The sequence below is a fragment of the Leopardus geoffroyi genome, chromosome D2 (assembly GCF_018350155.1).
Source record: "Leopardus geoffroyi isolate Oge1 chromosome D2, O.geoffroyi_Oge1_pat1.0, whole genome shotgun sequence".
NCBI lineage: Eukaryota > Metazoa > Chordata > Mammalia > Carnivora > Felidae > Leopardus > Leopardus geoffroyi.
Window position 1 is genome coordinate 3,591,059 of NC_059334.1, and position 24,867 is coordinate 3,615,925.

Sequence of the window (24,867 nt, forward strand, 5' to 3'; positions counted from 1 at the left end):
CATAGGCGCTGGGTTTCTGAAACATGGGGTGACAGGGGATCAGAAGGAATGATGTTGGCCTGTCCCTCCTGGGCAGATACCATAGGCGGAGGCTGGAGCTGTGGGAGGGGAGTCCTGTGATCCTGCGTGCACCTGCTAAGAGGGGAGCTGCTGGCATGCTGTGCTGGCTGAGACTTGGAGGGAAAAACAACTTGTAGCTCAAATTCCACAGACTGTTGCTCTTCTAACTGAGGTTTCATAGGTTTTTTTTAGTAAACATTTCTCCCATTACTGTTTGCTCTTAGTACAACTTCCAGAGACTTTAACTTTTTAAATATTTCAGTAGTCATGGTTGTTTTTGTGGGAGATCCACGAAGCTCCTCACTCCGCCATTCCTGAAGTGTTTCCCTTGTGTACTCTGTTCCTGTTAATTTTTGAATGGATGTATCATCTGCAAAAAGTATTAATAATCTTTACATGCAAGGTCTGTTTATTGGCTTAGAATCATTTGTATTGGGTATTATTTGTAGTGAATTATGGATATCACTGAATTTGTCCTTTTTAGCTCCAAGTATCAAGGACTTTTTTTCCCATCGTTTCTGTATGCTCACCCTGACCCCAGCCCATCCCTCCCCTTCCAAGAGTAACTTATTAATTAACCAAGATCACATTTTCTGATGCATTCTGATCAAACATTCTGATACATACGTGGTTAGGGGGAATTTGTATGTTTTAGGTTTAAATTTTATGTCTTGCTGATATTGGTAACATATCATGTATGCTACATGGTCCAGCCTTCCATGGAGTGAGTTCTATTGATGACCGAAGGATACTCTTTTTAAAAACACTTTACAGGGGCGCCTGGGTGGCTCAGTCGGTTAAGCGGCCAACTTCGGCTCAGGTCATGATCTCATAGTCCGTGAGTTCGAGCCCCGCGTCAGGCTCTGTGCTGACAGCTCAGAGCCTGGAGCCTGTTTCGGATTCTGTGTCTCCCTCTCTCTGACCCTCCCCCATTCATGCTCTGTCTCTCTCTGTCTCAAAAATAAATAAACATTAAAAAAAATAAATTAAAAAAAATTATAAAAACACTTTACAGATTTTTTTCCTAAATCTGTATGATGCATTTTTAGTCTTGCTATTAACATCAATAGTAAGTGTGTATTAAGTGTATGCTATGCACTGGGCTACATCATAGATACGAACTATTTTACCACTGTGTAATCATCATACCAACTCTGAATTGGATGCCATTCTATTTCAGCATCGTACAGGCAGTCCTGGAGACATAAACAGGTTTAGCAATTCACATAGCTAATAAGTGACAGATTTCATCCTTATTGTTGTTTTTTTTTTTTTTTTTTTGCTATAAAACTCAATATTTTTAGCTACCAAATTAAATTAATTTCCTTAGATAATACTTTCTGTCTAAATAGAATTCTAGAGTTTTCTAAACATCTATTTCCTCATCTGATTCTATATTCACTACATAGACTACCCATTTCAACTGTTGTTTATCCATTTTTGTGGTTGCAAATGTCACTTCAGAGGCAGAGCCCAGTTCAGGTAGTTAAAAGTGACATAATTGAGACTAGCTCCTCAATCTTATGATTACTAGCTCTAGGTTATTTTTTAAGGTTTATTTATTTATTTTTGAGAGAAAGAGAGACAGAGAGAGAGAGAGCGCGCGCTAGCATGGAGGTGCAGAGAGAGAGGGAGGGAGAGAATCCCAAGCAGGCTCCACACTGTCAGAGCAGAACCTGTCTTGCGAACAGCCTCACAAACCATGAGATCTTGACCTGAGCCCAAATCAAGAGCCAGATGCTTAACCAACTAAGCCACCCAAGCACACTTCTGGGTTATTTTTTATAAGTATAGGCTTAACCAAAGCATACTGAACATTATTTAACTCTTTCTCAGTATTAATATCACAAATGATCAGAATTTTCTCAAAGGTAGAGACTATAATGCATAACATATAATTCCTGATTCCTAACATTAAATATGTTCTCTATAATGGTTGCCCAATACATTTTTGGCTTAATGAACTCAGTATAATGTGATTACTAGTTTCTAAATTAGATTCTGTATTTATATCAACAGATGTTATTGTGGTACATGTGGCTTAATGGGTCTCTATGCTTCTTGATACCTATGCTCTTTTTAAAGTAGATTTTTCTGCCCCTTTCCCTCAGTCAGAGCATGAGCTATATACTTCATTCAGTTGGCCTGGCTGTATTAACTCCACTATTTTGAAAATCTGGTTTCAATGTGCTGAAGTCTGGGAACTACAGTATGTAGGCTATGGGGAAGGCTTGAGAAATCCTTGAACTAGTGTGCAAGAGTTCAAGTGTAGGCTTTTTTTTGTCTTCAGATCTCCACAGGCCTGAAAACACACACCCCCCCCCCCCACACACACACACACTTCAATTTATTTAAAACTGAACAAGAGTCATTTTGTTTAGCTATTTTAGCATTAAAACTGTTGTTTCCTATTTGTATTTATTCATTTTATTAGCAAGTGTTGAATGTTGAGAAATGGCAAGAACTAAATATCTTTCCACGATAATTAGACTATCTTTAGAAATTATCAGTAGCCGCCAAGAGGCAGTAGGAAGAGAGGGCTAGTGTTCACTGTCACAACATGCTACTGCTTAGAAAATTATGTCTCAAGCCAAATAATCTTACACACAAACTTGTATATCAGCAAGGAAGATTTTCCTTTCATGTGCCTGACAAGACTTTACGCTGAAGTTCACTTTAGACAAACTGAACAGTATTTTAATGTTTATGTTTATTTTTGAGACAGAGAAAGACAGAGCATGAACGGGGGAGGGGCAGAGAGAGAGGGAGACACAGAATCGGAAGTGGGCTCCAGGCTCTGAGCCATCAGCCCAACCCTGACGCGGGGCTCGAACTCACGGACCGAGAGATCGTGACCTGAGCCGAAGTCGGATGCTCAACCGACTGAGCCACCCAGGCGCCCCAAACTGAACAGTATTTTAGAGAGAGCTTGGTTAATGTTCTATTTAGTTTCAGGCAACAAGAAACTGAGTCATTAGATTGAACCCATGCTCTAGTGGAATCAACTTTTGGGGACCATTCCAAATGACAAAGGATTCCCTGGGTTCTTACACTTTGTTCATATAATCTACTTTATCTTCAATTATTACTTATTCATAGCATTTATTAATGTAATAAGCAAATCTTCTGGGGTTATAGATAAAGATAACTGAAACATTGATTGGCCCTAATGAAATGCTTGCTGTAGAATAAAACTAACACAGACATAGACACACACACACACACACACACACACACACACGCACACGCACACACACACGCCTATACGTTACTCCTCTCTGTTCTGATTCAAGTTTGGAAGACATTGAGATAAAAAACCATGAAGTATGTAAATGAAAACTAAAGCACACTTTTTACTGTAAATATAGTTGATCAAAGTACAAAACAAAATTGGATCACTATACTTCCTTCATTCCATTAAATTTACCCTCTCAGCCACAGGAAATGCAAAGGCAAGCCCAAACTGTAAATAATAGTAACACTATAGTAACAAAGCAGACAAGTGACCTGCCTTCATGAAGCATACATTCTTGTGAGAAAGAGAAACATTAACAAATATATAAGTGGGTTATATAGAATGTTAGAAGGTGAGAAATGCTATGTGGAAACGTACATGAAGAAAAATGGAGAGGGATATATGGGGGATGACAATTTGATCAGTGACGATTTTGCTAAGGTGACATTAGCAAAGAACTGAAGAAGGTGAAAGATGAACCATATAGATGGGGGAGGAGTGCTTCAGGTACATGTGGAAAGGTCCTGAAGTTCAGGCCCACCTGGTGTGTTTGAGGAACAGTAAAGGTACTAATGGGACCAGAATGAAGCAAGAGAGGAGGAAACCCATAGAAATGAAGTCACCCAGTGATGGAGGAGGCATGGAGATAGCTGCTCTCAATGAAATCAGGTATTAATGGAAGAATTTGAATAGAGCAGTGACACGAATAAACTTAAAATTGAAAAGGATTATATGGATTCTGTAATGAAAATGGCCTGCAGTGAGGCATGAGAAATTGTGCAAATTAGTTAGGGTGCTATTTCCATCTAGTCCAGACTGGACCTGTTATGACATTTCTGGAAATGGTGATAGGTGTGTTTTTGTCTCATTATATTTTGTGGGTATAAACATCAGAAGATTTGTTAGTGATTAGGTGTGGGAGAGAAGAATGACTACTAAGATACAGCCCAAGCAACAGGCAAGAGCAAATTTTCATGAGCCAGAATATGTCCATATTGGACATATTAAATGTGAAATGTCTTTTGACATCTAATTAAAGCTATTGGGTCGACAGTTGGGTATGGGTTTAGGAAGAAGTCTGGATTAGAAGTATACATTTGGGGTCTTGAGCATTTAAGTACTACTTAGAACTTGGAGGTTGGATAGGTTATTAAGGGAGTCAACGCAGAAGACATCCAAAGACTGATTTGGAAATGCTGAGGTGGTGACGAGTACCAGGAATGGGGACCCAGAGGAACACATGTCCTGAAGCTGACTTTGGGGGAAAAAAGCATATCAAGGACAAGGGAGAGATCACTTCTGTCTAACGCTGCTCAGAAGTCCAGTTAAAAACAAGCAAACAAAACAACAGAAACAAAGACCATGAACGAATCAGTGGTTTTACTATTGTGGAATTTACTGGAGGTGTTGAAAAGAGCAGTTTCAGTGCAGAGGTTGCTGGAGGGTTGGAAACAAGATGGAGATGGTCTCAAGAGTGAATGAGAAGACAACAATTGAGAAAAAGTAGAATGCAAAACTCTGTCCCCAAATTTTTCCCTGAATACGGGTTCCAGATGGCACATTATCACTTATTACGAAGAAAGACAAGAGTGGATGTGTATGGCAAGGTATGTCTAAGAAATCTGGGAAATTGTAGATGGTTCCTTCAATGAACCCAGTGAGACAGTGATCAGGGCCACCAGCTGAGAATAAAGATGCGGTAGGATGGCTGGAGACCTGAGGAGAAAGTCTCAGGCATGTAGGAAAGTGAGTAAAGTAGGGAAATATACTTTAATAGCTGGACAGAATTGCAGGTCTTAAGGTGTGCTCAGGTATCACAGAGGCATTCTACGTTAGCTGCACATCCGACTTTCAGACGCATCATGTTTGCGTAGTATTTTCCTACTACTTCCATTTTTCTAGAAAATAAAATCAATTGGCTTTTTTTTTACACTAATGAACTTCTTTCAAAAAGGAGATTTTACATGAGGATCACAAATGACAAAACAAGACTTCTTGACATTAAAAAGTCTTCACTGTTCATCGAAATAGATTCCTAAACATTAACATTTTGTTAAAGGGCCAGCAGTTTAAAGCCAGGAGGGCACACATGCACATTTTTGGAAACGCCGCTGCCCTGAATTGAAAGCCTCAGTTTTCGCTCTCAGTTTAATAACATAAATCAGAACTCGTTTGCCTAAGTGAGAAAAGAAAAGATCATCTAAATCCGTTGATTTTTATCTATCTTAGAATCCCTCAGGGCAGGTGGTTTGTCTTAATGTCCTGTGAAATGTGCAGAATCATTCTGTGCACATCAAGTGCACTCTCCCAGATGGTACTTGATGGCTGTATTCCTCTTTAACATGAACGAATATTAGTTTAGAGAAGATTTGTTTTCTTTTTCAAAATTCCTTTTTTTCCAATGCCTAAGCACAGCGCTTCTTGAGACAAATACTTTTGTGCCCCTGTTGGTGCTTCTGAAAAATGGGGGAACTGAATTACATGCAGTGAGCTGTCTGGATGAGCAGTGAGAAACAGCAGTGGCCTTGGTCTTTAAAGATATTCTTTGGGGGCGCCTGGGTGGCGCAGTCGGTTAAGCGTCCGACTTCAGCCAGGTCACGATCTCGCGGTCCGTGAGTTCGAGCCCCGCGTCGGGCTCTGGGCTGATGGCTCAGAGCCGGGAGCCTGTTTCCGATTCTGTGTCTCCCTCTCTCTCTGCCCCTCCCCCGTTCATGCTCTGTCTCTCTCTGTCCCAAAAATAAATAAACGTTGAAAAAAAAAAATTTAAAAAAAAAAAAAAAAGATATTCTTTGTCCTGCAAGCACAAATTAAAGGAAAATTAGCTTTGTCGTAGTTCAGCATGTTGTCAAACATCTATCAGAAAACCAGTGACTAAATTCCATGATGTGCTAGCTATCCAAAGTGCGCATCGCTCAATCATGTAACCAAGGATAGTTAACCTCGGGTTGTTTACCTGAGGCCACACAAAACATTAGCTGGTTTTCCATTTGCTCGCCATTCCTCAAATTCATGAGGCACGTCCCCATGTCACTGCCTTTTCCGTGGCCGTGCCCTCTACCAGAATTCCCTTCCCCACATGACTTGCTGTCTCCCCTTTCACAAGCGTCTGCCAACTTTTCACATTTTCCTGATGACCCATACATGATGGCAAGCCTGCCTCCTCCCCTCCCTGTATGTCCTTCCCTGTATGTAATTTTATATTACAGCTGCACTTACACAGATCTGAAAGCTGTATATTTTCATTAATTATTCTGCTTGGTCTCTGGCGCCCCCCCTTACAGTACAAGTTGCACGAAGGAAGAATCCTTGTCTGTGTGGCTCCCGGAATTTTGTCTCATTGGAGCCTCAGTGCTTATTCACACAGCACAGACGGTTAATGAATATTTGGTGCATCAATGAGTGAATACTGTCTGTGTTATTCTTGTTAGTTTCCTCTTATAGTCAGGCGTCCTGTCTGAGCGGAGGTGGCTCCAGGGCTGTGAATGAGGGGGGTGGTTCTGGAACCTTCCCAGTTCATGCTGGGATAACCCCCCAGGGAGATGACCACTCCTCCCCAGACCTTGTGTGAGAGGCTCACATTGGACTCGGCTCATCAAAAATAAAGGCATAGAAAAGGTATGTGTACAAAGGATGAGAAATTCCCTTCTGTTCTATCTGTCTAGTGTCTTAAGTGACACTAACCTCTCCCTTAAAAAAAAAATTAAGTTTATTTATTTATTTTGAGAGAAAGAGCAGGAAAGGGGAAGAGAGGGAGAGAGAAGGAGGGAGGGAATCCCAAGCGGGCTCCACACTGTCAGTGCAGAGCCAGGTGTGGGGCTCGATCCCATGAACCATGAGATCATGACCTGAGCCAAAATCAAGAGTCAGAGGTTCACCCGACTGAGCCACCCAGGCGCCCCATGCCCTCTCTATTTTTCAGATGAAATGGTAACTATTAATTTCCATGTTAAAAAAAAAAATAGATGTATCTTCCAATGAAGTAAGTTATAGGGAACTCCTAATTGGAGTGGTAACAAAGCCCTTGGTGTTTCTCTTTCACCTACATGGTTACTGTGAGGTTTAAATGAGATGATGCATGCAAAGATCGTTCCCAGCACAAAGTAAGAAGTCAATCAATGTTAACTTAAGGATTCGCTGTTCCAAACCATATTTGAATTTCTGCCCATCATTCAGAGACAGCTGGCTAGATTCACATATAGAAAAAAAAAAAGGACTATGTATAAAATGTTTTCAGAAAGGTATTTTAGGTCATAAATATGCATATGGTCAAATCTTATTACAACAAGGATCATTGCTTTTTCTGACTTTTCCATGTTTACCTTTTATGTCTTATTTCTTCCTTTAAAGCATGTCTTTCCCTAAATACTGACAGAAGGAGATACAGAGTATTTACACAAGTGCCGACACTTGTAGTGGTTAGATTTCAGAGCTCTCGTCCAGATAACACCCTTCCCCCTTGCTTCCTTGACTGAGAAATTATAAATCCTCCCTAATTACTACACCACTGGCCATGGGTCCTAAAACAACCACAGAGGATTGGCTAAAAGAATAAAAGAAACAAAACAATCAGATAAGGATTTCCTTCCAAATCCTGGGTCTTCAAGCTTTCTAGTGTGGGCACAACCTCATATAAGAATGAGGTAGTTGGGGGCACCTGGGTGGCTCAGCCGGTTAAGCTTCTGACTCTTGGTTTCAGCTCAGGTCATGAATGGTCTCATGGTTTGTGGATCAAGTCCTGCATCCATGGAGCCTGTGTGGGATTCTCTCTCTCCCTCTCTGTGCCCCTCCCCTGCTCATGCTCTCTCCCTCTCTCAAAATAAATAAAGAAACTTAAAAAAAAATTAAGTAGAGGGGCGCCTGGGTGGCGCAGTCGGTTAAGTGTCTGACTTCAGCCAGGTCATGATCTCGCGGTCCGTGAGTTCGAGCCCCGCGTCGGGCTCTGGGCTGATGGCTCAGAGCCTGGAGCCTGTTTCCGGTTCTGGTCTCCCTCCCTCTCTGCCCCTCCCCCGTTCATGCTCTGTCTCTCTCTGTCCCAAAAATAAATAAACGTTGAAAAAAAAAAATTAAAAAAAAAAAAAATTAAGTAGAAAAAAAGAATGAAGTAGGTGAGGTGCCTGGGTAGTTCAGTCGGTTGGGCATCCGACTCTTTATCTCAGCTCAGGTCTTGATCTGAGTTCAGGCCTTGTGTTGCGCTCCATGCAAGGCATGGAACTTACTTAAAAATAAACCAACCAACAAACAAATCTTTTTAAAAAGTATGACATAGGCAAAGTACTGGCTCTCACATTTCTTAAAGTCTGAGGTATTTAAAGGGCCAAACAAAACTGGAAGAAATATTTCAAGGTACCTCGGGAATAGAAAGTAATTAATGTGGATGAAAAAATGGGAAGTTCTTTAGGAATTTCTCTTTGTTATTATTTTAGTAACATAACAATATAATGACTTACATAAATAAAATGATGCGGCATTCACCATGCTCTCATCCCACAGCAATAATGTTAAGTGTTAGAGTAGACCCGATACATTAGAAGAAAGGCTAACATTAATCTGAACTTAACTGTATCCACACAAATCTATCTTGTTTCAGAATCCATTACTTCTGGCTCATTGAAAATACAAACAATAAATTGTCTCTCAGAAAACAACAACCACATGCCAATGAACAAATAAAAAGAAATTGATTATATCTATAGCTATATGACAGGTAAAAATGACTGATTGAGGGGCGCCTGGGTGGCTCAGTCGATTGAGAGTCCGACTTTGACTCAGGTCATGATCTCCCAGTTCACGGGTTTGAGCCCTACATAGGGCTCTGTACTGACAGCTCAGAGCCTGGGACCTGCTTCTGTGTCTCCCTCTCTCTGTGCCCCTCCCCTAATTGCACTCTGTTTCTCTCTCTGTTTCTCAAAATGAATGAACATTAAATGTTTTTTTTTTTGAAATGACTGATTGAAAGAAAAAAAACAACAGAAAAAGTTCAGTGTGCACTTTTTAGTGATAAAATGCAGTCTCTTAATGATGTAGGCAGCCCAGGTCCGAGGACGCTGAGTGGGTCTCACAGGACCAGCCAGCCAGGAGGGTCCCTGATGTGCATAGGACAGAAGTGAAACATGAGCCAGCAGGAGGTGAGGGCACACTTTATTGAAGGTCCAGAGAGACCAGGTACGGATAGAATGTCGGGGAGACTCGGAAAGGAAAGGAGAGAGAGTCTCCTCTTTGTTCAGAATCTGGGGTTTTTACTGAGGATCGTGGTCTGATGTACACTTCCCCTAACCAGTCAGACCAAGAAAAAACGCCCAGGTGTCCTCCATAGCTGACTTATTCCCTGAAGCCAAGAGTATCTGTGTTGAGGTGTCTAACATGGGGGTTCTGAAATTTCCCTAGCATGCCTCAATTGGCCATTCTTGTCCAGTCACTCCTTAGATGTTTCTGTTATACTGGAAGAGTCCAAAGAAATCATTAACTCCTTGTACCTTGCAAGGATATAGTACAAGACGTGAATAAGGTGAGGGTCGGTCTTAGTCAAAAAGGAAGCTGGAAAATGAGTAAAAAGCAGATTTTTATGGACTCCTTTGGTCTCCCTGTCTCACCAATATAGCATAATTCTGTGTTTCTTCAAAAGGTGACTGTGTCATTATTTGTAGTTCTGTTTTATCTTTTTTGGCTAATACTCGCCTGGCAAAGAACAAGAAATGATGAAAATATCAAGCATCTGCAATCAATTCCATTGAGCCTGTTTAAAAACAGTATTTTTTTCTTGCTCTCTACTCTCAGATTTCTATTATAATTAATTTTAGATTTTAAATTGAAAGTTTAGATTTAGACATATATGGAATGTTTCAAAGATATTACCCTAGGTAGTTTATTATTTCATTGTATTTTACTATTTTATTCCATTGTGTTTTATTGTGTATCTGTAATAATGTAATAGTGTTACTCAAAAGAAATAAAACGTAGGTCTGAAAAAAGTGATCACTTTGCTTAATTAAAATTTGACTGCAGGGAGGGTACAAGGGAAGCATCAGGGCCACCAGGAAGATGGTCATTACTGGGATCCATGAAGAAGATAGTGGTGGGGAAGGGGATCAGATACAGATTTACACTGCAGACAGTTTGGGGATGGACCCAGTGGGATTTGCTGATGGGGTGCCCTGGAGAGTAGGAATGAGCAATTAAAGTCAAGATATAAGGCCTGAGCAAAAAGGGGGGTGGGGGTTGCCGTTGCCACGATCACTGAGATAACTAAGACTGAGAACAGTAGGCTGTTGTTTTCTTGAGGGCAGAGGAGGGAGAGAGAGAGCAGGATTTGGGGGTTTGAACATTTTAAATTGGGGATGATTGTCACTCATCCAACTGGGTGTTCAGGTGGGCAGGGGATATGCCTGAAATGCTGAGGAAAGGCTGGGGTTAGGGATATGTACTCAAAGTCCAAAGCTATAGGTTTTGTCTTCTCTGAATTGAGTGGAGGTAGGGAAAAAGAAAAAAAAAAAAAAAAAAGAGTAATATTTTTTGGAAACTTTCAACACACCAGATGTTAGTCTGTGTGCCCAGACATAAATCATTTCAGTTAAACCTCCCAATAGTGATTAACTTTTGTATTGTTCTAGTTCTCATTTGCAAATGATGAAATTGAAAAATAATCACATATCTAGTCAGTGGAGCCAGTTTTGAATTCGGGCTTTTGGCTTCAGGTTCGAGATTCTTAACCCCGAAGCTCCCTGACTCGATATATTCTCAGCAGAAAAAGGAATTTCTCTGCACTGCAAACATTTATGCAGAGTGTAGCGATACACTCGGGTAAAATTAAATACACAAACCTTAGGAAAGTCATTACTATATGTCCACGCCAGGTAAGATTACGTATGTGTGAAGAAAATACTATTCTCACTCACTCTTACTACTTTCACATGAGATAAAATGACAGGATGCTGAGGTCAGATATGAAATTCTGTATTTTACCTCCTGCCGTCAGCTCATTTTTTATTCTTTAAGAGTCTCATGGATATCCTGTAATGTTGGTTTCAAGCTTCTATATTATACTGTACTGACTAGGAGGGTATCAATCACTTGATAATTTAGTCGTGTTTTCTCTCTGAAGGCAACTGATCGAGAGGGAGACCCAATAACATATGCCATTGAGAATGGAGATCCCCAGCGAGTTTTTAATCTTTCAGAAACGTAAGTTAAAAATGATTTCAAAATTTATTTAAAAAAAAAAGCATTAAACAATGTATTGGTACCAAGGGAACGGACTTCTAATCAGAGACTTTCAGCTGTTTGTAGTTTTATTTTACTTTTTGTTCCCCATGAATGTTAATGAGGTCTGGGGGCGGGGGATAATTCTGAATTCAGAAATATTACCCAGGAGACTATTTATTTTAAACATTTTTACTAGGTAAAATCCACTGAGGTGGAAACATTTTATTTGTAGGCTGGGATTAATTAGATCCCTTTAAAGTTGTCAGTTACTCATAATAACAAGGGCATTTCTACAAAGAGTAACGTGGCGCTAAATTGTTCATTCAAAGAGAATTATGTAAGACAAAGCATAAATTCCAAGTTAAAGTACCACCAAAATCCATCCTTCAGTTTTTGAGTAAAGTACATATAGTCTTAAACAGCTCACACAAAATATTGAGTGTCCCTGCCAGACCTCCTGGGGTCTCTATCAGTGTGACTGTACCCAGCTCTCTGAGCACAGCAGAGACATGTTAGTCATCACCAGGAGAAAGTCAGGGGGAACACTGAACCCTTGAGAGAGCACTGGCTTCCTTCTGCAAGATCGCAGTAGGCTTGCTTCTGTCCCACATGGCTGGTCGTTAAAGAGTCATTCTCGCTACCTCTCTCGTTCTTTCTGTGTGGCCCTGAGTTGCTTTACTCCCTAAAAGTATGGAAGCCTAAAGTTGGCCCATGGTTATAAAGTGAACATTTTGACAAATGACCCAGGCATTGCTTCAGTCTCACAAATATCCTGTACATAAGGCCAACTCAAGAGAGCCATGTGTGGTCACTGGTCTTGGGAAAAGCACCTATAATGTCAAGTCGACTAGGATGTTCCAACTGTGAGTGAGTACACAGTTAGAAACAGTATTTCTCAGACTTTTAGATTTCACACATGAGTAAACTTACATTTAAAAAATGGAAAGACTTAACTATTTTGAATTTTCTCCAATAGGTATATACAGATCTCAAGTAGCTAAAGTTTACAATCATCCTGAAATGAATAAAACTTTTTCAAGGGACATTTTTCACTGTAATCAATACTGTGTGGTACTTGTTTTAAAATACAGATACAGATCACTAGAATAAAGTTAAGGGTCTAGAAATAACCCCTAACATTTATGGCCAATCGGTTCCCTCCACCCCAAAAAAAAGTCCAAAACAATCCCGTCAGGAAAGAATAATCTTTTCAATAAATGAAGTTTGGGGCAACATACAAAAGAATGAAGTTTTGTCTTTATCTTCATGCCATTTGCAAAGATTAGCTCAACTGGATCATAGACCTGAATATTAGAGGTAAAAAAATTTATATAACTGTTAGAAGAAATTACAGTAAATCTGTAGGCAATGTTTTTTTTTAGATATGACACTAAAGTACAAGTGATTAAATGACAAGATGGATAAGTTGGACTTCATCAAAATTTGGAAAATACGTGATTTAGAGGACACGATCAAGAAAGTGAGGACCACACTCAGCCTGAGAGAAAATATTTTCTTTAAATGTTTATTCATTTTTGAGAGAGAGAGAGAGAGAGAAGGCAGGGGAGGTCAGAGAGAGAGGGGGACAGAGGATCCAAAGAAGGCTCTGAGCTGTCAGCACAGAGCCTGATGTGGGGCTTGAACCCATGAACCTTGAAATCGACCTGAGTGGAAGTCAGATGCTTAACTGACTGAGCCACCCACGTTCCCCTTAAATAAAGCAGATAATAAAGGACATACGTATAGAGAGACTATATAAAGAACCATTACAACTCAAAAGTAAACAAAGAAATAACCCAAATGAAAATGGACAGGAATTTGAGTAGACATTTCTCCAAAGAAGCTACATGAACGGCCAGGAAGCACATGGAAATTCAGTCACGATCAACTATCATTAGGGAAATGCAGGTGAAAATCACAAGGCACTGCTTCTCACCTCCTTTGAGTGTCTCTACTGACAAAGAAAGGAGATGGTAAGTGTGGCTGAGGACTTGGAGATTTGAGTCCTCATGTATTCCTGGGGGGGGGGGGGGCAGTAAAATAAGTGTGTACTTTGGAAAACAATGTGTCGTCTTCTTTTTAAAAAACTTTTTTTTTTACGTTTATTGATTTTTGAGACAGAGAGAGACAGAGCATGAACGGGGGAGGGTCAGAGAGAGGGAGACACAGAATCCGAAACAGGCTCCAGGCTCCGAGCTGTCAGCACAGGGCCCGACGCGGGGCTTGAACTCACGGACCGCGAGATCATGACCCGAGCCGAAGTCGGACGCTCAACCGACTGAGCCACCCAGGCGCCCCACAATGTGTTGTCTTCTAACGTTACACATAGAGTCACCATATAACCCAATAGTTCTACCCGTATCTGCTCAAGAAATGAAAACATACATCCACATAAAAAGTTGCACAAATATATACACAACAGAATTATTTACAAGAGCAGAATGTGGAAGCAACTCAAATGTCCATGTACGGATGAATGGATGAACCAAATGTACATCCATACACTGGAATCCTTTGTCAATAAAGGAGAACGTAGTGCTGACACCCACTACAACATGGATGAGCCTTGAAAACATTATACTGAGTGGAAAAAGTTGTTCACAAAGGACCACACATAGTATAATTCCACTTTTACGAAATGTCCAGAATAGGCCAATCTCTAGGGACAAAAACAGTGCACTAGTGGTTGCCTAGGGCTGGGGGTGGGAGAGAATAGGCAGTCACTGACAGTGGACCATGCTAACAGTGAAGAACACATTCTAAAGTTGATTGTCCTGGTGGTCAGACGACTCTGCAAATAAACTAAAATTCATGGAATTGTACCCTGAAATGGTACGAATTTGATCACATGTGATTTACATATTAATAAAACAAAAATTCAGGGAATCGTACCCTGTGAATGGGTGAATTTGATTACCTGTGAATTACACGTTCTTAATGCTGTTTTTTAAAAAGACAAGAATGAACCTTTCCCCTGCCCTCATGATCAGGAAGCCCAGGCCTTACTGTCTGTTAAGGATTTCCATCCCTGTGTTTACCTGCTTCTCCCTTGAGGCTGAAGGATTTCCAGCTGCTAGCTGTGACATCTGATGAGTCACCAACTTTACCAAAGCAGTTCTCCACCCAAGCTGCTCCCATAGCAAGGGTTTCTCTGCTTCTTCTCTCATCTCAGCTTTTGTGTGACCTAACTAGGTCACAGAGGTTCTTCAAGGTGTGAAAGATGTCAGTGCAGCCTCCTCCTTGTCTAAATTGACCACAGTTCTTGATACTTGGCCCCCACCTCAGCTCAGACAGCCATCTTCTTAAATGCAAGATGCTTCTGGGACAGCCCGTGTCCAGAACATCCCTGTGATGACGGCACGGTCTCCTTTGATGATCTTTCTTGATTCAGAGTCCACTACGCCGGGTCCGTTGCTTTCTACCTACGGTCATTTTATTTCAGCCACCTCAGAGCTGTTGCTGTCATTATATTTGCAGGCTGTCCTCGACCATTACCAATATATTTCAATATTCAGTGAATATATTAATTGAATATATTTGTTACCAATATATTCCCCATTTGAAATGTGGGAAAATTGAAGTGTTAATCCCTTCCCTCTCTGAAATTTCTGGGCTAATTGTGAAAATGAGTGCCACTGGTTCTATGTAAGTTTTAAGGATTCAGATACTTCAGGTACTCTTTTAGAAAGTAATAGAAAATAGGGGCGCCTGGGTGGCTCCGTCGGTTAAGCATCCGACTCTTGGTTTCAGCTCAGCTCATAATCTCACAGCTCTTGAGTTCGAGCCCCACTACTGGTGCAGAACCTGCTTGAGATTCTTTCTCCTTCTCTCCCTCTCTCTCTCCTCCTCCCCTCCCTCTTTCTCTCAAAATAAGTAAAATAAACCTAAAAAAACTAATAGGAAAGAAATAATGGTCTACCTTAGGAGACACTATAAGTTATACAATTAATGTTTCCAATTACATTTTCCTTCTTCAAACAAAAAAAAAAGTATATATTCATGTTTACTTTAAATATTATATTATTTTGTGCTATGATACAAATTTTAGCAATAATCATTATTACAATCCCATTAACTTACTTTTTTCTATTGAAATAAAAATATGCCAAAGGTTTTTGTAAATCTTTAAAAACATCAGTAGTGATAAATAATCACTTCAATGCTAATATAGATCTACAAAATGTTGCACTGTTATATACATATTAATGTATTGGATTAGTCATTTAGCCATGAAAGGAACACACTCTTCAAAGGAAAGAACTTGTTCTTAAACATCACAGCCATCTTCCATGAAAATCATTCCATACCATGTATTAAATGACCAGATCTGTGTGGTTCTGTAATGTACTGAATTATTTTAACAACTTCTCATGGTGTCTTGTGGCTAGTTGCACATGATACAGCAAATATTTATTCGCCAACCATTGACAGAGAAGTAAACATTTAAACAAAATATATTTAAAAACTTCCTTTATAGTACGATGGCCAAATATCTAAGTTACTATTGCAGGACGGTGAGGAATTCCTATAGACAGAATTGTAAAGAGCATATGAGTTTAATGCAAAAGTTAAAAAGCTAAACAGAAGAACCTCAAAGAGTTATATCTGCCCGTGGTTAGAATTTTATTTGAAAATTCTTTTACCTTCACTGCCATTGTGCTCATTTTCTACGTGACTACATTCATTTTGATACCAAGTTTAAGGCTTGATTATACTTTTCACATCAGTGTGAACTTTATGATTTCCCTGAAGATTAAATAACATATAACAAAGTGATGTGCATTTGCTTTTCTGTCAACCCTACTTTCAAAATACGTATTCAGACGAACTGCTTCTCACGCCTTTCACCCCCCCTTTGCCCCTGCCACAGTCCGCTTCCCTCAACCGCAGCCCACACCTGCCTCCTCCTGTCAGTCTGCCTTTGTTAACCACTAATCACTATTTAACACGAACACCATGTCCAACTTGCAGCAACCACACACTTGCGGGTACACTCTATCCTCTCTCCATGTTATTTCAGGTACACTCTGTCCTCCCTAGATGTCATCGTGAAGCCTGAAACATGATGCCCGCAGGCAACATGATAAATCTCTGAATGACACAGATACTTGTGAGTGTAAACAATATTACATCACAGCCAGTAGAATGTATTGAAAACGCTTAAAGGAAGCATACAATAGGAACATGGAATCTGTGAGATCATTTTTCTCAGCCCATGACGCGGCTACTCTACAGTGTTTCCTAACCAACAGGGCAGTTGGAGAAATGGTTACTTGGAGATGCAGGTTCTCAATGCTAGCAGACTGGTTTGTTTGGAAGAAGATACCCTCCATGACATTTTATTTACATTGTGTAAACAACTTTGGAACTCCATCATTATGGTTAGGCAAACCAACTCATGTCTTACAGAGCTTGATTTTGTCCAGCCCGACTCATTTCAGAAACATAGCCTTCACGTTTGCTGAGGGGATTCTGTGCGATATAATTAATATAATTGAAGTGAAATTCACATGGCATAATCCGAACCATGTCAAAGTGAATGATTCAGTGACATTTAGCAGACTTACCAAATTGCACAACTACCCCTTGTATCTTGTTCTGGAATATCTTTATTACTCCAAAAGGAAACCCGACCCATTATGTAAGCGGCTGCCCCCTATCCGTCCCTCCCTTTACCCCTGGCAACCAGCAATTTATGTTCTGTCTCTACGGATTTATCTCTTGTCCATATTTCCTATAAATGGAATAATACATGTGAATGTTGTGTCTGGCTTTTTTCGCTTAGCCTAAGGTTTTGCAGTTCAGCCACGTTGAAGCATGGGTCAGGACTTCATTCCTTTCTATACCTGTGTAGTATCTCATGGAGTGCTACATGTGTGCCCTCTTTTCATCCATTCAGAATTGGATGGCCATTTGGACAGTTTTTCTAGGTCTTGGCTGTTGTGAATACTGCCACTATGAGCACATATGTACATGTATTTAAGAATCTGTTTTCAGTTCTCCTGAGTATATTCCTGGAATTGGAATTGCAGGGTCATACTGTCATTTTATGTTTACTTTTTGAGGAACTGGCAGACTGTTTCCCACAGTGACTGGACCATTTTACATTCCCACCAGCAATGTGCTAGCATTCCGACTGATTCCTTTCTATCTTTCTCAACATGTTATTTTCCCATTTGTTTTGTTAATGGTATGCATCCTAGTGAGTGTGGAATGGGAGTTCATTGTAGTTTTGGTTTAGTTCCCTGCTGATTCATGATGTTGAGTATCCTTCCATGTGCTTTTTGCTCACTTGTGTATCTTTGTTGGAGAAATGTCTGTTCAAGTCCTTTGCCTAATTTTTTTTTAATGTTTATTTATTTTTGAGACGGAGACAGAGTGTGAGTGGGGGAGGGGCACAGAGAGAGGGAGGCACAGAATCTGAAGCAGGTTCCAGGCTCCAAGCTGTCAGCACAGAGCCCGATGTAGGGCTCAAACTCACAAACCGCGAGATCATGACCTGAGCCGAAGTCGGACGCTTAACCGACTGAGTCACCCAGGCGCCCCTCTTTGCCTAATTTTTCATTGAGTTGTTTGTATTTTTGTTGTTGAGTTTTAAGAATCCTTTATCCATTTGCTGAGCCAGACTCTTATCAGATATAGGATTTGCAAATATTTTCTCCCATTTTGTATATTTCTTCCACTCTATTGGTGATGTCCTTTGATGCCAAAAATTCTTAATTTTGGTGAAGTCCAATATACCTATTTTTTTTTTTCTTTTGCTGCTCAGGCTTTTAGTGTCATATTTAAGAATCTATTGTCAAATCCAAGATCATGAAGATTTATCTCCAAGTTTTTGTCCAAGAGTTTCATGGTTTCAGTACTTCTATTAGATTGTTCATTTGTTTTGAGTTAACTTCCATCTATGGTGTAATAAGACAGTCCAAGGTCATTCTTTCACGTGTGGATCTCCACTTGCCCCGGCACCATTTGTTTAAGAGACGAATCTTTCCCTGTTGAATAATCTTCATTCTTGTTGAAAACCAACTGGCTGCAGATGCATGGGTTTATCTCTGGTCTCTCAGTGCTACCCCACTCCCCAGTATATGTGGGTGCTTCTCAGTGTCCTGGTTTCCCAAGAAACTCTCTGCCCACCTTTTCTTCCAGGCCTCCAGCACTCGATTGTACACCTCAGCTGTAATCTTTTGCCTCAGGTGACTGCAGGGTGCTCCCCGCCTTACAGTGTTTTCTAGAAAAACCCACTGCTTTTCTGCCTCTAGTAAGTTCTGGGTTAGACGAAATAAAGGCAAGAACCATGCATCATTCCTTCAGGCATCCCCCAGACCTACAAACACAATTCTTGGTGGATAAAGGTAGCCCTGGGGATGCTGGCTTCCATCTTCAAGACCACTGATGTCACCCCTGTGCGATACATTTTCAGTCATGCAAAATTTATGTAGCACTATTATTGTTTTAACATAAACGGTTCTTACATACTTTTAATATATGAACGTACAAGATTTACTGCATTCCTAGATGCAGCCCAGTGTATCCTGAACTATAGTTCCAGCCAGCTGGTAGGAACACTCGCCCTTTCCAATTGTTTCAGGAATTTCAGGAAAGCATGCTTAGGTGTACCCATCAGCTAGTCCTTCAGCTATAAATACCGAAAGATACTACTTATCCTTTCTCTTCTTCTCTGTCTCCCAAATATCCTGCCCAACTGCCTACTGCACTGGGCACAAGGCACACATCGTATTGAGCAAAGAGCTATCTTTGTAACAATTACCAGACCATTAAAAATTAGCTGTTTAATTATAATGTGGCTGTAAATGGGAATACTATATAAATTCTAGAGATTTTCTAATTTAATGTACAAGGAAGAACATAGATATTAGAACCTGAAACCAAGGGGAAAAACGGAAAGCAATAACTCAGTTTTCTTTTTTCTTTCATTGTCCTATGGCTAGGGCTTTCAGATTTTCTGTTTAAGTTGCTTGTGAGTAAGTCTCAGAAGCAATAATGTCTTACTTTTGTCTTGAAGTCATTTTAGAATGAGATTAAATGAACCATCTGAGGTGTGGGAAGTTAATCCAAAAGCCATTGTTATGAACAACTCTGGGTTGTCAGTTCTTTTGACAAAACATTTAAAAATGTACCACTAGTCAACTTCGTTTTCTATAGTTATACCATATGCTAGAACTTTTTAAAGTCCATTCGATCAACAACAATAAAATAAAGCAAATAGAGTAACGGTGACTCTGACTTTGATTCATCGGTGTTAACTGTTTTTACCCAACTACCATGTATGATGTGAATTGCTTAAATTCCGCTGTAACAATAAAAGCACTTGTGTCAAAATGTGAAAGCCTTCTATCAGTCAGAAACAAATTATGTTTTTATGCTTGAATAAATATTTTAATGCTTTATTATATTAATATAACCTTTCCTCCACAATAGATACTCGGTAGGCCTTTATTAAAATGTCACATATCAGATGTCAGATTGTAAAATCTGAGATAAAAATTTGGGGATTTGTTTTAGAGAGGATTAGAAGTAACCAAACTTTTATAAGACAAATTACATTGGAGAAGAAAGTATTATCTATTTGGACACATTGATTTTAAACAGTGAAACGGTAAGAAGTAGTATTACAATATTCCAATTATGAGAATTTGTCCAAAGGCTGTTCATCTCCCATTATATATAATAAATAAAATAAAGAATTATCTGAATTTCAAAAGAATAACAAAATGATACAGTTGTTAGTATATCCAACAAATTCTGTTTTTTATAAATTATAAAATGGGAGAGTGAATGCTCATAAAATGATGTTTCCTTAAAAAGAATATAAAATATTGCAGTCTGAATCCTCTTTGGAAAATAGTATAATGTATCTAAATCTGATTACTATGGAGAATAAAAATAAATGTTACAAAAATAATCCTAACCATGAAAGTTTTAACATTTTACTGTATATTTTCTAATTTTCTACAATGAGCCTCCATTGTTTTGAAACTGGGAAAGAAGAAAAAATAAATGTTAATCACTAGGATTTGTCAAAGACAGAATTTAGATATTTGCATTTCCAGTATGGGCACATATGTGAGGATGAACAGGAATGATGCTATGTATTAGTTCTAAGAAACCATTCCTCGATTCAAAGGATTATGAAACTACTAACGACTAATGAAGTCTTTTACCTTTGAAATAATCATAAACAAGATAGATATCTTTCTTCCCGAAATGAATTAAGAGTAGTTTTATTTTTCTCTTGGAGGCTGGAGAATCAGCTCAGTTATCTCATTCAGTTTGGGAGTTTTTCATTGTCACTAATAAGCTCATCAGCCTTAAAGGGTTTTTTTAATCATCAACATGAATCCTAGAATCAGGCATCTTAAATATTCAGGCTACGTTTGCTGAAGGGGAAAAACCTGTCAAGAGTAGTTCCTGATGGGGAGGAAGCCTCCCTGTGACAAAAGATCTTTGTGTGTCTTATCTGTTTGTTTGTTTTCTCTGTCACTAGTACTGGGATTCTAACCTTAGGGAAAGCCCTGGACAGGGAGAGCACCGATCGCTACATTCTGATCGTCACTGCTTCCGATGGCAGGCCGGATGGGGTGAGTACTTGGCCTGGGGACCGAAGGGTTGTAAGCACAGTGCTCGAGAAACTGAGAGACTTGTAGTCTGATACTCCGAAACAACGTGTCACCATCCTGAGTCCAGGAAAAATCTCTTTCACGAGGAGCAGCTCCTTAAATTACTTGGAGAAGTGGTCTTTTCTCCAATGCACTCTTTTAATAGATGAACCTATACTCTGAATCTCTTAGGAACAGAATAGATATTTGTGATTGCCATTCTTACCCAACTCGTGGGGAAATTGAAGTCTAACAGCCTAGAATGCAGTCCATGGACAGTATCACCTGCACTGCACCCCAAAATGTGTCCTGGCTGTTTTACCCTATCGCAGCCTGTTCCCTTTAATGTCAGTTTTTGGTGGGGGTGGGGGGACTGCAGATAAATGTCTTGAAGCACTTAGGAAACCAAGTTGACTGATTCCACAGGTCATTTGTAAACAGCACTCAGGGTCCTGACTAATCCTTGGTGATGGAAGTGCTTTACATGGCCCATAATTCCAGACAGGATAAATTTTGTTTAGTCCTTCTGGAGTGTTTTTTTTTTTTTTAATTTTTTTTTTTTCAACGTTTATTTATTTTTGGGACAGAGAGAGACAGAGCATGAATGGGGGAGGGGCAGAGAGAGAGGGAGACACAGAATCGGAAACAGGCTCCAGGCTCTGAGCCATCAGCCCAGAGCCCGACGCGGGGCTCGAACTCACGGACCGCGAGATCGTGACCTGGCTGAAGTGGGACGCTTAACCGACTGCGCCACCCAGGCGCCCCTTCTGGAGTGTTTTAAAATCATTTGACTGTATTCTTTAAACCACCTTGCTTACAACCACTACTGTTCTAATTTTTAAACACTGTAACATTTCAATTGTTGGTAACAGGTCATTAGACTTTTTTCAACATTTCTACGACACAGAGTAGTTTTCTGTTTAGTCAGATGCTTATAGGCAACTCAGTACGTTATAGGCCAATTCAGTACTGTTCTCTGGAAATAATTTCAGATTCAGGTTGGGAGCATAGGTGAGGCTCACCCAATTACAGTAGCAGCATAGCTCCACCTGACTTGAAATTAATTGATTGATCTGTATGGTAGGTTGATTGGGGGCATATGATGCTCTCCTCACACTTATTTGAAGAGGATTGCTCAGAAAATTAATCGATGCATCTGCCAATAATAAGCCATTTGCCATTTCTCAAACATTAGATAGAACAGTTATATGTAGAAAATAAAATAGAGTAAAACCTTGGTTTGCGTGCATAATTCGTTCTGAAAACATGCTTGTAATCCAAAGCACTTGTCTATCAAAGCAAATTTCAAGAACCATTGGCTCAGTTGTGATTATGTGACATTCAGCATCACGTACCACTCAAGTATTACAAGATGTCGCTCATTTATCAAGTTACAATTTGTTAGAAATGTTTGCCCATCTTGGGGAATGCCCGCAGAACAAGTTATTCACAATCCAAGGTTTTGCTGTATACAGGACAGTCTGAGTAAATAGTGTGGCCAGGACAAAGTACTTAGCTGTGTGAAGAAAAATAAAACTGAGATTAAGTTTTAATCCTTGATTAAGGATTAATCAAGGTGTCCTTGATTAAGAGTGTGCCTGCGTTAGACCTACGTGAAGAAGGCAGTGGGAGTCTCAAGAAGAAAATAAGTGAAGGCTTTGCTGTATGGTGGAAGACTAATTGGTAACTTGGCCAGGAAATAATGGAGGGAGGATCCTGAGGAATTACTCAGCATGGAGGAAGGGGTGTCATTAGATTGAAGTAAAATAAACAAGGAGCACTCAGGTCAGCTATTAGAATAGAAAAAAAGAAAACATTGGGGCGCCTGGGTGGCGCAGTCGGTTAAGCGTCCGACTTCAGCCAGGTCACGATCTCGCCGTCCGTGAGTTCGAGCCCCGCGTCGGGCTCTGGGCTGATGGCTCAGAGCCTGGAGCCTGTTTCCGATTCTGTGTCTCCCTCTCTCTCTGACCCTCCCCCGTTCATGCTCTGTCTCTCTCTGTCCCAAAAATAAATAAACGTTGAAAAAAAAAAAAAATTAAAAAAAAAAAAAGAAAAAAAGAAAACATTAATGCACAGCTTTGGGATACATCACGTTACAAATCAGATGTCAATGGCAGTGATATTAGCTAGGAACCTTTTAAAAATCATTCCTTAGACAAGAGAACAGATAGAAAATAAATAGTATATTAAGATATCTGGTATAGTGTCAATCCACTGATTATGGGTTTGTCCACATCAAAAACAGAGAATCAATTATGGGTTAAATATAGTGGTTTAATTTCTTCTAGAGCATTTTTCTTTCTTTTTTTTTTAATTTTTTCAATGTTTATTTATTTTTGAAGGAAAGGGAGAGAGACAGAGCATGAGCGGGCGAGGGGCAGAGAGAGGGACACAGAATTCGAAGCAGGTTCCAGGCTCTGAGCTGTCAGCACAGCTGACACAAACCACGGGATCATGTTCTGAGCTGAAGTCGGAAGCTCAACCGACTGGAGCCACCCAGGCATCCGGAGAGCATTTTTTTTTTTTTTTTTTTCTGGTTACTTGTGTATTTCAGACCCCTTGGACAGGTCATTTAGCATTTCCAGCTCCCCCACATTTTCATTCTTATGATCAATAAGGTCTCATTCAGCTTTAAAATTATGATCCTTTTGGTGTTTTATTTTCAAAAGTTTGTATTGAGAGTACCAGTAGAGAAAGGAATAAAAAAAAAAAAAAGCTTCTTTAGTTATTTCCATTATTTACATAATGTTAGGGATGGACTTACAAGCGGGTACATATAGTGGGTTCCTGAAGGAGAAAGTGATTACATAATCGCAACTGTCTCCCATTTTGATAGCATTCTTCTTATCTGTACGTTTAAACTTACTCCTTTGTAGAGTTATGGTAAAACTAACCATTTGACCTTAATGGTTATGGTTTTCAAGAAAGATATTTAATGGGCAGTGACCCCAGGTGGATGGACTCTTCTTAAATCAAAATGATTACCAGCAATTTGTGTGAAACAGATTGCGAAGATATAATTTGATTTCATCATAAAAAAACCACCTCCCGGGGCACCTGGGTGGCGCAGTCGGTTAAGCGTCCGACTTCAGCCAGGTCACGATCTCGCGGTCCGTGAGTTCGAGCCCCGCGTCGGGCTCTGGGCTGATGGCTCAGAGCCTGGAGCCTGCTTCCGATTCTGTGTCTCCCTCTCTCTCTGCCCCTCCCCCGTTCATGCTCTGTCTCTCTCTGTCCCAAAAATAAATAAACGTTGAAAAAAAAAAAATTTAAAAAAAAAAACCACCTCCCTGCCACCTTCAAAATGTGGTTAGGGGAGAAGAGAGCTAATATTCTAGTGGTCATTGCTGATGTGTTGTAGACACACTTGAGGAAACTTTATTTGATGTTCTTGTATTTTTTTTTCCCTTTTCTAAATGTAACTTTGTCAAGAGTAGTTTAAAAAAAATCTATACATGTAAGTTACATATCTCATTGTTATAAATAGAATTCTTTAGCTATATGACTACAGATAAGCTCATACTTTCTGGATTTTAGTAGTTATCTGCAGTTACTTGGAATTACTTACAAATCTGTGAAGTTGAAAATTCCTTAATAAAGCTTCTACCATATTTTATTCCAATATTTTCACATTTTAGGTGAAATAGACTTGGAAAATTTTATATATCGTACACATTTTTAAGCAGTTGTGTTTTACCTAATTTATAATAATAACATATAGGATAGCTCCCAAATGCATTTTTTGGAAGGAATATACAC

The 24,867-nt window shown here is 39.8% G+C and overlaps 1 protein-coding gene across 20 annotated transcripts in view; it reads left to right on the top strand.

The window, feature by feature from the left end:
• The window catches only part of PCDH15 (protocadherin related 15), a 1,244,966-nt gene that overhangs the window by 962,660 nt on the left and 257,439 nt on the right, over nucleotides 1-24,867 (top strand). For all 20 annotated transcript variants that reach the window (XR_006701343.1, XR_006701344.1, XR_006701345.1 and 17 more), the window contains 2 exons: nucleotides 11,394-11,473; nucleotides 21,000-21,093. Coding sequence is in view for 17 of the 20 variants with exons in the window: in XM_045437154.1 (XP_045293110.1) it covers nucleotides 11,394-11,473; nucleotides 21,000-21,093 (174 nt within the window). In the remaining 3 variants the exon portion in view is untranslated. The remainder of the gene's footprint in view (nucleotides 1-11,393; nucleotides 11,474-20,999; nucleotides 21,094-24,867) is intronic.